Raw genomic sequence first — 12,393 nt, forward strand, 5'->3', positions numbered from 1 at the left:
CCATACTTGTAATCCACATCTGTCACAGTACCCGTGATCCACATCTGTGATCCACATCTGTTACAGTTCCAGTGATCTACATCTGTCACAATACCCGTGAGCCAAATCTGTCAACGTACCCGTGAGCCACATCTGTCACGGTGCCCATGGTCCACATCTGTCAAAGTACCAGTCATCCACATCTGTGATCCCCGTCTGTCACAGTGCCAGTGATCCACATCTGTCATCGTACCCGTGATCCACATCTGTGATCCACATCTGTCGCAGTGCCATGATCTACATCTGTCACCCTACCCGTAATACACATCTGTCACTGTACCCATGATCCACATCTGTCACAGTACCCGTGATTCACCTCTGTGATCCACATCTGTCACAGTACCCGTGATCCACATCTGTGATCTACATCTGTCACAGTACCCATGATCCACATCTGTCACAGTGCCAGTGATCAACATCTGTCACACAGTATCATTGATCCACATCCGTCACGGTGTACCAGTGGTCATCCACATCTGTATCAGTGATCTACATCTGTCACAGTCTACCAGTGCTCATCCACTTCTGTACCAGTGATCAACATCTGTCATGGCCTACAAGGGTCAAATCCACATCTGTCACAGTTTACCAGTGCTCAATATCTGTCACAGTGTACCAGTGTCAAATCAACATATGTACGAGTGATAAACATCTGTACCAGTGAACATCAAAATGTCTACAAAATTATACACCAGCAAGGAGGCTTTCCAGATACTGAATTTGATGGACAAGAGTAGCAGGGAACTCTCTCTGTCAGACTCAGATTCTGAGTATGAGGCAATTGAAAACAGTGGGTCAGCAATGGATTCTGAGGAGGAGAGAGTCCAAACAAAGGGGTTCAGGAGATCTGAGAAAGAGTAGGCATCCACCAGTAGCTCAGTGGTGAGTACAAGCGGCGCAGCACTCCCAGAAGATAGGCAGGCATTCAGGGGTAATTCCATTGTCCTGGTGCTCCAGGGCTTTCAAAATTGTGATAGGTAGTCAGGAAATGAGATGTGTAATGTATGCCTCCAGAACGCTTGTAGGTCCTACTTGGATATTGGGCCTCTGTATGTGGCCAGGCTGTGGAAAAGTCTTACACATGTGGTATCCCCATACTCAAGAGGAGTAGCAGAATGTATTTTGGGGTGTCATTTTTGGTATGTACATGCTATGTATATAAGAAATATCTTATAAATGTACAACTTTGTGTAAAAAAAATACATTTTCATTTTCTTTACACACTTTCTGAAAACTTGTGGAAAAAAATGACATGTTCAAAAGACTCATTATGCCTCGTAGAATATACACTGGGGTGTTTGCTTTCCAAAATGGGGTAATTTTGTGGGTAATTCCATTATCCTTGTGCTCCAGAGCCTTCAAAAATGTGATAGTCAGGAAATGAGAAGTGTTTGTTATTTATGCCTCCAGAACACCTGTAGGCACTACTTGGATGTTAGGCCTCTGTATGTGGCCAGGCTGTGGAAAAGTCTTACACATGTGGTATCCCCATACTCAGGAGGAGCAGCAGAATGTGTTTTGGGGTGAAGTTGCGTGAGAGGAATAACCTGTTAATATAACAGTTGTGTGAAAAAAAAACACATTTTATTTACTTTTTCATTTTCCAAAGAATTGTGGGAAAAAAATTACAGGCTCAAAAAACTCACCATGCACCGTACTAAGTACCTTGGAATGTCTACTTTCCAAAAAGGGGTCATTTGGGGGATATTTGTCCTGGCTTGTTAGTGTCTCAAGAAATGGGCTGTCATTACATCAGGTTTTTTTTGGTCTTTTTTAATTTACAGCGCAAAAAAAAAAAAGTGCTAATTAAATACCACAAAAAGAAAGCTCTATTTGTGTTAAAAAAAGGATTAAAATTTAATTTGGGTACAGTGTTGCATGATTGAGTAATTATCATTCAAAGTGTGAGAGCAGTGAAAGCTGAAAATTGGTCTGGGCAGGAAGGGGGTAAAAGTGCACTGTATTCAGGTGGTTAAGCCATACATGTATAAGTACAGTGAAGCTCTCATTAAATCAGTTATGGATCCTTTGATCGCTCCATCTGTTGCTTGGATAACTGGTAATTCTAGAGCTAATACATGCTGACAACCATTGACCCCCAGGGATGTGGTGTGCATTTATCAGACCAATCTGGGGGCCGTATTGTGCCACTAGAGGTGAAATTCTTGGACCAGCGCAAGATGAATCAAAGCGAAAGCATTTGCAAAAAATGTTTTCATTAATCGAGAACGAAAGTCAGAGGTGCGAAGACGATCAGATACCACTGTAGTTCTGACCATAAACGATGACAACTGGTGATACAGTGGCATTATTCCCATGACCCTTCGAGCAGCTTCTCAGAATTCTTGGGTTCAGGGGGGAGTATGGTTGCAAAGCTGAAAGTTAAAAGGAATTTATGGAAGGGCACCACCAGGAGTGGAGCCTGTGGCTTAATTTGACTCAACACAGGAAACCTCACCCAGCCCAGACATGGAAAGGATTGTTTAGTGAGGTCCTCGGGGTTGGTGATGGCCATGTCAGAGCACAGAGAAGACGATCAAACTTGACTAGAGGAAGTAAAAGTTGTAACAAGGTTTCTATAGGTGAAATGATGGAAGGATCATTACCGTAGAAAGGGAAAAGTGGGGGGACCAGCAGCACTGCCTCCCCCCCCTGCAGGGCCCCAGACTATGGAAAAAGAAGCCATGGAAAAAAAGTGAGGGTACAGCCATGATGGGAGGTGCTGACCCACATGGCATGCTCCCCCCTTGACCTTCCACCCACAAGCAGAAGAACGCACCGGTGGGGGGTCGGCTGGTTGGATGGAGGGTGGGTTGCTGTGGTGTGTCCCCTCCTCTTCCTCCCCCTCCCCTCGCTGGCAGACTGACCCAGGGGAGTGTCTGGGGCCCCTATGGTTTGGAAGTCTTGAGACTGGCCCCCTCTTGGGGAGGGGGAGCTGGGCCAAGCACCTGGCCCCGTGTCCCCCCTCAGCACGGACATTTGACTAGAAGTAAAAGTCGTAACAAGGTTTCCGTAGTTGAACCGGTGGAAGGATCATTACTGGAGAAAGGGAGAAGTGGGGGGACTACCAGTACTTCCTCCCCCCTCTGCAGGGTCCCAGACCACGGATAAAGAAGCCACAGAAAAAAGTGGGGGTGCAGGCACGAGGGGAGGTGCTGGCTCATGTGGCCTGCTCCCCCCTTGTTCTCCCACCCACAAGCAGAAGATCGCGCTGATGGGGGGTGAGCTGGTTAAATGGAGGGTGGGCTGCTCTGATGTGTCCCCTCCTCTTCCACTCCCACCAGTAATCTGAGCTGGGTACTGCTTGGGCCCCGCCACCCTGACCCAGGGGAGTGTCTGGGGCCCGGAAGGTTTGGAATCCTCGAGACTGGCCCCCCTTGGGCAGGGGGGGCTGGGCTGAGTGCTCAGCCGCATGCCGTCTGGGCATCCCCCTCAGCACGGATAAAACCTGAAAAGTCCTACGGATGCTGGGAGCCAAAAAAAATGAATGGATGTACAGTTTGGCAGGCACCAACGTGTCCAAATAACATGCAAGCTATGCTAATTAAGCTGTAAAAGGCCTAAAATTGAGCCCTGTTCGGAAAAGAAAAAAGTCAGCCTGCAACATATAAAATAACCACCAGATGTCACCATTGCAGAAGAAATGACTTGATGTTAGAGAAAAGTCTGTGGCTGTAAAAGTGTCCAGCAGGTGTCACCACTAAATTATAAGTGAAAGTGTCATTCTGCCAACTGAACATCAGAACAATGCTAGAACTGGAATTTCAGATTCAACTACAAATTGATCATGTCTTGCATTGTCACACTGTTTTGCCAGAGGATATGCATCCTTATTTAGGTGTGTATTAAAAATGTCAATGTGAGAAATCTCAATTTAGAAGGTATGTTTTGGCCAAGAAATGGGTTCTTTCTTATTTTAAAGTGCAGGAAAAATATCAGAAGATGGATTAGAGTGCTTCTGTAATTATTAGTCACTCTTTGCACTTTTAGTAAACCGAAAGCTTTCTTTTGGAACATTGGTATTTCAACACATTGACAGACATATACAGTGGGGCAAAAAAGTATTTAGTCAGCCACCAATTGTGCAAGTTCTCCCACTTAAAAAGATGAGAGAGGCCTGTAATTGGCATCATAGGTAGACCTCAACTATGAGAGACAAAATGAGAAAAAAAATCCAGACAATCACATTGGCTGATTTGGAAAGAATTTATTTGCAAATTATGGTGGAAAATAAGTATTTGGTCAATATCAAAAGTTCATCTCAGTACTTTGTTATATATCCTTTGTTGGCAATGACAGAGGTCAAACCTTTCCTGTTAGTCTTCACAAGGTTGGCACACACTGTTGCTGGTATGTTGGCCCATTCCTCCATGCAGATCTCCTCTAGAGCAGTGATGTTTTGGGGCTGTCGCTGGGCAACACAGACTTTCAACTCCCTCAAAAGGTTTTCTATGGGGTTGAGATCTGGAGACTGGCTAGGCCACTCCAGGACCTTGAAATGCTTCTTACGAAGCCACTCCTTTGTTGCCCAGGCAGTATGTTTGGGATCATTGTCATGCTGGAAGACCCAGCTACGTTTCATCTTCAATGCCCTTGCTGATGGAAGGAGGTTTGCACTCAAAGTCTCACGATATATGGCCCCATTCATTCTGTCCTGTACATGGATCAGTCGTCCTGGTCCCTTTGCGGAGAAACAGCCCCAAAGCATGATGTTCCCATCCCCGTGCTTCACAGTAGGTATGGTGTTCTTTGGATGCAACTCAGCATTCTCTCTCCTCCAAACATGACGAGTTGTGTTTCTACCAAACAGTTCTATTTTGGTTTCATCTGACCGTATGACATTCTCCCAATCCTCTTCTGGATCATCCAAATGCTCTCTAGCAAACTTCAGATGGGCCCGGACATGTACTGGCTTAAGCAGGAGGACACGTCTGGCACTGCAGGATCTGAGTCCCTGACGGCGTAGTGTGTTACTGATGGTAGCCTTTGTTACGTTGGTCCCAGCTCTCTGCAGGTCATTCATTAGGTCCCCCCGTGTGGTCCTGGGATTTTTGCTCACCGTTCTTGTGATCATTTTGACCCCACGGGGTGAGATCTTGCGTGGAGCCCCAGATCGAGGGAGATTATCAGTGGTCTTGTATGTCTTCCATTTTCTAATTATTGCTCCCACAGTTGATTTGTTCACACCAAGCTGCTTGCCTATTGCAGATTCAGTCTTCCCAGCCTGGTGCAGGTCTACACTTTTGTTTCTGGTGTCCTTCAAAAGCTCTTTGGTCTTCACCATAGTGGAGTTTGGAGTGTGACTGTTTGAGGTTGTGGACAGGTGTCTTTTATACTGATAACAAGTTCAAACAGGTGCCATTGATACAGGTAATGAGTGCAGGACAGAGGAGCCTCTTAAAGAAGAAGGTACAGGTCTGTGAGAGCCAGAAATCTTGCTTGTTTGTAGGTGACCAAATACTTATTTTCCACCATAATTTGCAAATAAATTCTTTCCAAATCCAATGTGATTGCCTGGATTTTTTTTTCTCATTTTGTCTCTCATAGTTGAGGTCTACCTATGATGCCAATTACAGGCCTCTCTCATCTTTTTAAGTGGGAGAACTTGCACAATTGGTGGCTGACTAAATACTTTTTTGCCTCACTGTATATATATATATATATATACAGTATATGTGAAAGCCTGGGAGATGAGACAAGAATTGAGAGGGGAGAGATCTGGAGAGAGGAGTGTGCTGACTGCGGTAGGACCAGACCAGGCCATGGAAGGAGAGAGAAAGAAGGCAAGGAGAACCTGCTGATCGCTGACCTTGCCACATTGTGGAGAAAGCTAATCTGCTAGCAGTTTACCGGACGTAGCACTGCAGGCGGGACCGGAGAGTGTGTGGAGGCCTTATTGAATGAGAGAAAAAGACCACCAGAATTCACCAGACGCCATCCCACCGGTGAGAGAGTCCTAAGCATTACCAAGGACAGGGAATACTTACACCTGCTCCACGTTTTCTATTCTCTTGCACCCAGTCACGGACATCGCACATAGTTATTAGAAGTTGCAGCCAAGTTTCTTCAGCCGCTATTGTTTGACTACACTTAACACAGCCTTATCTTCAGAGGTGATAGGAGGACTGTCAGTCCACAGGCTGAACCACTGCTGTGTCACTACCGTAATCAATACACACTTGCCCTCCTGAGGATTTACCCCCCTTCCTGACCAGGCCATTTTTTGAGTTATGGTGCTGCGTTACTTTAACTTACAATTGCGCTGTCATGCAATGCTGCACCCAAATGAAATGTACGTCCTTTTTTCCCACAAATTGAACTTTCTTTTGGTGGTATTTGAGCACCTGTGCGGTTTTTATTTTTTACGCTATAAAAAAAAAGTCTGACAATTTTAAGAAAAAAACAATATTTTTGACTTGTTGCTATTAAAAATGTCCAGTAAAAAAATGTTAAAAATCTAATTTCATCATAAATTTAAACCAAAATGTATTCTGCTACATGGCTTTGCTAAGAAAAAATCCCAATACGTGTAAATTAATTGGTTTACATGAAAATTATAGCATTTACAAATGGCGGTATATATCCTCTTTCCGCCCGGCCTGTGGCTGAATGGCGGCCAGCAAAAACCCTTTACCTTTCCAGGTGGATGCCATATGGCGTCCTTTCGAGCATGCGCAGTTTGCGCGCCTGCAGAGCCGCGCAGTGGCGCGATCTGTCACCGGGCGTGTACCTCGAACACGGCCGATGACAGATCTGAGTGCCGGCCCCGTTGCCGGTACCATGTGACCTGCTGTGACCAATCACAGCAGGTCACATGACAGTTATATACAATGGATGGCTTCATTCATGCCATCCATTGTATACTAGTGTGTCTAGCTGTGAATGGTCACAGCGATCACATGCACAAGCTGGGCCAATCACAGCCCAGCTGTGATTAGCCGTGGCCAAATCACAGCTAAGCACAAAAAATAAAAAAAACCCTGAATGAATCGATGTCATTCAGGTAAATGCTTGCTTATAGCAAAATAATTCTTTGCTATAAGCAAATTGTGTAAAAAAAAAACAAACAAAAATACTGATCACTTCCCCAAAGTAGTACAATGTTACTATGGTAGCATTGTACTACTTTGGTCATAGTGAAATATGAAAAACAAAATCTTAAAAAAAAGAAAAAAGTAATAAAAAATTAAAAACAATAAAAAAAAAATTAAATAAAAAAGAAATTATAATTTTTTTTTCATACTGTCACCAGTCAGTGTCCCTGATCACCGCCATGCCAGTTATATGATGACGCTGTACTGCACTGGTTACAGTATGTAAAAAAAATAGTGAAAATAATTTTTTTAATTTTCCAAAAAATTATGACAAAAAAAATACAACTTCAAAAAACTCGCCATGCCTCTTATGAAAAACATTGTACTGTCTACTCTGCAAAAAGTGGTCATTTGGGGGATATCTGTACTGTTCTGACATTCTTGAACCTTAAGAAATTAGATTGGCTGTCAGTACTTCAGGATTGATCAATATTCAGATCTATACCATAGTTTGTGAACTCTATAACTTTCCTACAAACTAAAAAATACATCCTAATTTGGGTTATTTTCACCAAAGACATGTAGCAGAATACATCTTGGCCTAAATTTATGAAGAACAATTATTTATTTGCAAACTTTTATAACAGAAACAAAGAAAAACGTGTCTTTTATCAAAATTTTCGGTCTTTTTTTGTTAATTTAGCAAAAAATAAAAACCCCAGTGGTGATTAAATACCACCAAAAGAAAGCTCTAGTTGTGTGAAGAAAATGATAACATTTTAGTTTGGGTACAATGTTGTATGACCGCGCAATTGTCAAAGTGTAAGAGCGCTGAAACCTGAAAATTGGCCTGGGCAGGAAGGGGGTAAAAGTGCCCTGTATGGAAGAGGTTAAACTGGGATTTTTTAATTTATTTTTATTTTTACTAGTAACAGCGGCAATCAGTGACTTATAGTGAGACTGGGACAGTCATTCTGACACTGGGTGGGAACTCACTAACTGCCACTGACATCCCCAGTGACACTAACACAGTGATCAGTGCTAATAAAAAGCACTGACATTGTACTAATGACACTGATCAGGAAGGGGTTAACATCTGGGGCGATCAAAGGATTAACTGTGTGCTGTTTTACTGTATGTGCTGTGTGTGTTTTACTTTGGGAAACATGCTGCTGTGTATTTCTCTGCTGTGCAAAGAAATACACAGCAGCATATTATTGCTTGCAGGAGAGAGACCTGTGTTGTTTACACACAGGTCTCTCCCGTCACTGTTTCTCTGTGATCAGGGGGGTAAATCCTTAAAGTGTTCCCCCTGAAAAAAAAAACTGTAGCTGCTGACTTTTAAAACAGTCACCTACCTGTCCCTCGGTCCAGTGCTGTACTCACCGCTGGTTTCACTGGCCGTCTTCTCTCCCTGGCGCCGGCATCTTTAGTGTGGGCAGCCAGCTGTGACAGCTTGCGGCTTCACTGCCAGGTGCCCAGTGTGCATGTGCGAGAAGTGCTGCACTTTGTGAATGGCCCCGTAGTCTTCTGGGACCTGTCAGGTGTCCCGAAAGACTACGAGGAGGGAGGACAACTTACACTCCCAATCGCCAGCGGAAGTGGGGGCAGGTACTTGTCAAATTCGGGTGGAGCTCGAATTTCTGAAGGCAACAAGGGGGCCAACCCACTACTAGCAAGGTGTACCTAATAAAGTGGCCGGTGAGTGTATATGTAAACCACTCTGTAAATTGATGGCGCTATACGAGTATCTGTAATAAATAAATAAGCTATTGCTGTTCTATAAACAAAGTTACCTGCCCTCAGAAAAAATTTAGAGGATTTGAACTGAAAGTTTAATTGGTCTTCAAGACAATATCGATAAATGTTCCCAATAATTTACAAGCATCTTCATAGGAAGACAGGACATATGAGGTGCCTCATTCCAGAAACTTCTTTTTAACCCCAGTGCTGGATCACACTGTCTATTCGGAAGTGACATTGAAGTGCACACACGCTAGGACCAAAGCGAGTCTTGAAACGCACCCTCCCCCTAGAGTTGCTGTGATTGGAGGACAAGCCGGTGGCCCCTCCTCCGGCACAGAGCGCCAATTCTGAGGCGGCTGCTGTGTGTATTGGCGGGAGCTGTCACCGGGAGAACACTATGGCTGCGGTGTCCGAGTCTCAGGTACCGGGCTCTCTGCTTGGCTTTGTGTTTTACGTAGTTGTCACCGCAGCTGTTAGTATTGGAGAGAGTTCAGAAGTGGCTGTGACCGGTTTGGGCTGCCTGGGGCGGAGTGCATGTTTATAGGCTTTGTTGCAGCTGTCTCCTCAGGTTTGTGGAGTTCTGCTGGGCAGCATGGATCAGATAGGTGCTGTGGAAGTGTTATGTGAGGCTGCAGAAAGCACAGGCCTACTAGTTGTAATAGATGTTATTAAATATTCATGCATTGTGCAATGTTATACTTTTTATAGTTATTTTTGTATTTTTTTTGAAGGGGAGTGGGTGTAACCTTGGACCTTTATGGTCTTGTTGGTATTTTAATGTATATTACACATCTAACCAAGACATAAAGTGAAATTAGAGAGAAATAGGGGGCTGCTGTTTTGTGCCCCTTGTAGGAAATAATAATAGTGGTATGGCTGTGGTGAAGAAATCCACCATCAATAGTCCCTGTCCAGTCTTAGGTGTCCTTTTATCATGCAGTGGTAAATGACCGCTGCTCAGTTCTCCTCTGAATGCCTTTTTATGAAGCATTGTAGATTGCTTCTCTGAATGGAGAAGCGATCTATGAATGCTTTGAACGCTGGAAACCGGCTGTTACTAGAATCTCGCAAGATTACAGTAAGAGATCGGTCAAACGCCGTTTTACTAAGCAGCGGTAAATTACCGGTGCTTCGTTTGCGGTACCCCCGATTCTCCAGCTCTGGGCTGGAGAATGTGGAGGGAGAACACAGATCATCAGTGAAGGGCTGACATCGCTCCTTCATATACTGGCCGTCTGTGCTGAACATGTTCTCCGCTGATCATCTCTGTTTCCTAAACCACTAATGATCGGAGATCAGCAACGATCCTTAGGATCGCCGCTGATCTCTGTTTCATAAAAGGACACCATAGTCCCTTTTACCAGGCGAATAAAAGGCTTTGTATTGAGTTGGTACATCGCCCCATCCCTTGGTTTTTATTATATGGGATTTATATAGCGCCAACAGTTTGCGCAGCACTTTAAAATATAAAGGGAGTCTGTACAATTACAATATATTACAGTACACAAGGAATAGAAGGGCCCTGCTCGTGGAGCTTACAATTATAAAGGATTTAGTGCTTGTTTTGTCTACGGGGGAACCATAGCACGGTTCTCTGCTCCCCATTAGGGGTTGGCACCTTGGGGGAGCTGGTATGTGAAATTGACAGGTACCCACTCCCATTGCGGTCTCCAAACTTTCTAAACAAAGGGCCAGTTTATTGTCCTTCAAATTTTAGGGGGGCAGGACTGTGGCCAGCGGGAATGGGAATTTTCCTGGCATCAGTGGGAGTAAATATTGCCACATTTGGTATTATAAGGTGGAACAGTGTCCTATTGTAGTAGCAATTTTGGCGAACCAGAGAACTCCAGACACAGACTTGAGGAATACAAAGGATTTATTAAAAACAGCGCTGTTTTAACCCAGACGGGCACAAGCCTGCAAAGCTGAGTGAGTTACAGAAAACTTCTTACAAGAGTATATACCAACGATTACGTCACAAGGCATACATTCCTTTCTTACTTTCTATATTTTCAACAGGCTTCCTAAACTCTACAGAATAACCTTGGCCAGCAGCTGCCGATAAGAATCCCAGCTACAAACCGGTACACATCATTCACAGGAAATAAGGGAGGCGGGGAAGTGAGCCAAAAACCTTGCAAGCAGATACTGTTAGAAATGTTACAGTTTAAAGGAAACTCTACCACATCTGGGTGCTATCATACTATCATTGAGAGGAAGAGTGACCCATTACTGCTGTCAATGGGAGAAATGGTGCCCCATTGTTGGTGTCAGTTGGTAGAACAGTGTCTTGTATCAGTGGGAGGAACAGTGCCCCAAGGGCTAGATAAAGGCAAGCAAAGGGCCACAGTTTAGAGACCACTGGCCTAGGCAATCGGACCCAGAAGTTGTCCTCCCCCCTCCCTGCCCGTAGTCTTCTGGGACACGTGACAGGTCCCAGAAGACTAGGGGACTATTCAGAAAGCGCTGCCCTACTCGCGCATGCACAGTGGGCACTTGGTTGTGAAGCTGCACGATATCACAGCCGGGTGCCCACACTGAAGATGCTGGCACCAGGAATACTGAATGTCTGGTGAAACAGGCTGCAGGGAGTACACCTGAGGATCGAGGGACAGGTGAGTGGATTGTTTTTTTTTTTTTTTTAAAGTCAGCAGCTACAGCTTTTGTAGCTGCTGACTTTACTTTTTTCTACAGTGTGACTGGAACTCCGCTTTAAGTTTTTTCATTCAACCTACTGCAGGCAGGTTGAAAAAAAAAAAAGAGACCGAATTCCCTTAGCCACACATGTGGAGTGGATGGAGCTATCACTCTCTCTGTGCTTTTGCATACTGATAGTGGGGATCCCCAGCATCAGAACGCAATGATTATTATTATTATTATTATTATTCAGTATTTATAAAGCGCCAATATTTCACTCAGCGCTGTACATTACAAAGGGGGACAGAACATGTGACAGAACAATACCAATACAATGCAAAACATGAGGGGATCGAGGGCCCTGCTCTTTCAAGCTTACAATCTAGGAGGGAGGGGATGGTGGCACAGGAGGAGATAGCTGTGGGGGATGGAGTGGTAGGAAGAGTGGAGGAGGTCGGCAAGTTAGCAGGGGGCGGGGTAGGCTTCCCTGAAGAGATGGGTTTTCAGGGTGCGCCTAAAGGAGAGGAGAGTAGGTGATAATCTGATGGGTTGGGGCAGGGAGTTCCAGAGGATGGGTGACACCCTGGAGAAGTCCTGGAGGCGGGCATGGGAGGAGGAGACCAGGGAACTAGAGAGAAGGAGGTCTTGTGAGGAGCGGAGTGTGCGTGCTGGGCGGTACTTGGATATTAGGTCAGTGATGTAGTTCGGGGCAGTATGGTGGACAGCTTTGTACGTCAGTGTTAGGATTTTGAATTTGATCCGTTGCGCAATCGGAAGCCAGTGGAGGGATTGGCAGAGGGGGGTGGCGGAAACGGAGCGGTTGGAAAGGTGAATGAGTCTGGCAGCCGTATTCAGGATGGACTGAAGCGGGGATAGCCAGCGGCGAGGCAGGCCAGTGAGGAGGGAGTTGCAGTAGTCGAGTCGCGATATGATGAGG

General features: G+C 44.9%; 1 protein-coding gene across 1 annotated transcript in view; it reads left to right on the forward strand.

Annotated features, from left to right (window-relative positions):
- Window positions 1-9,159: 9,159 nt before the first annotated feature.
- Window positions 9,160-12,393, forward strand: part of CLSPN (claspin) — a 71,452-nt gene continuing 68,218 nt past the window's right edge. Inside the window, exon 1 of the mRNA XM_089686321.1 lies at window positions 9,160-9,240. Coding sequence (XP_089542447.1) covers window positions 9,217-9,240 — 24 coding nt within the window. The 5' untranslated portion in view covers window positions 9,160-9,216. The remainder of the gene's footprint in view (window positions 9,241-12,393) is intronic.

The sequence above is a fragment of the Staurois parvus genome, unplaced genomic scaffold (genome assembly GCF_062004578.1).
Source record: "Staurois parvus isolate SC_StPar_1 unplaced genomic scaffold, SC_StPar_1.0 ptg000394l, whole genome shotgun sequence".
In the NCBI taxonomy this organism is placed as follows: domain Eukaryota; kingdom Metazoa; phylum Chordata; class Amphibia; order Anura; family Ranidae; genus Staurois; species Staurois parvus.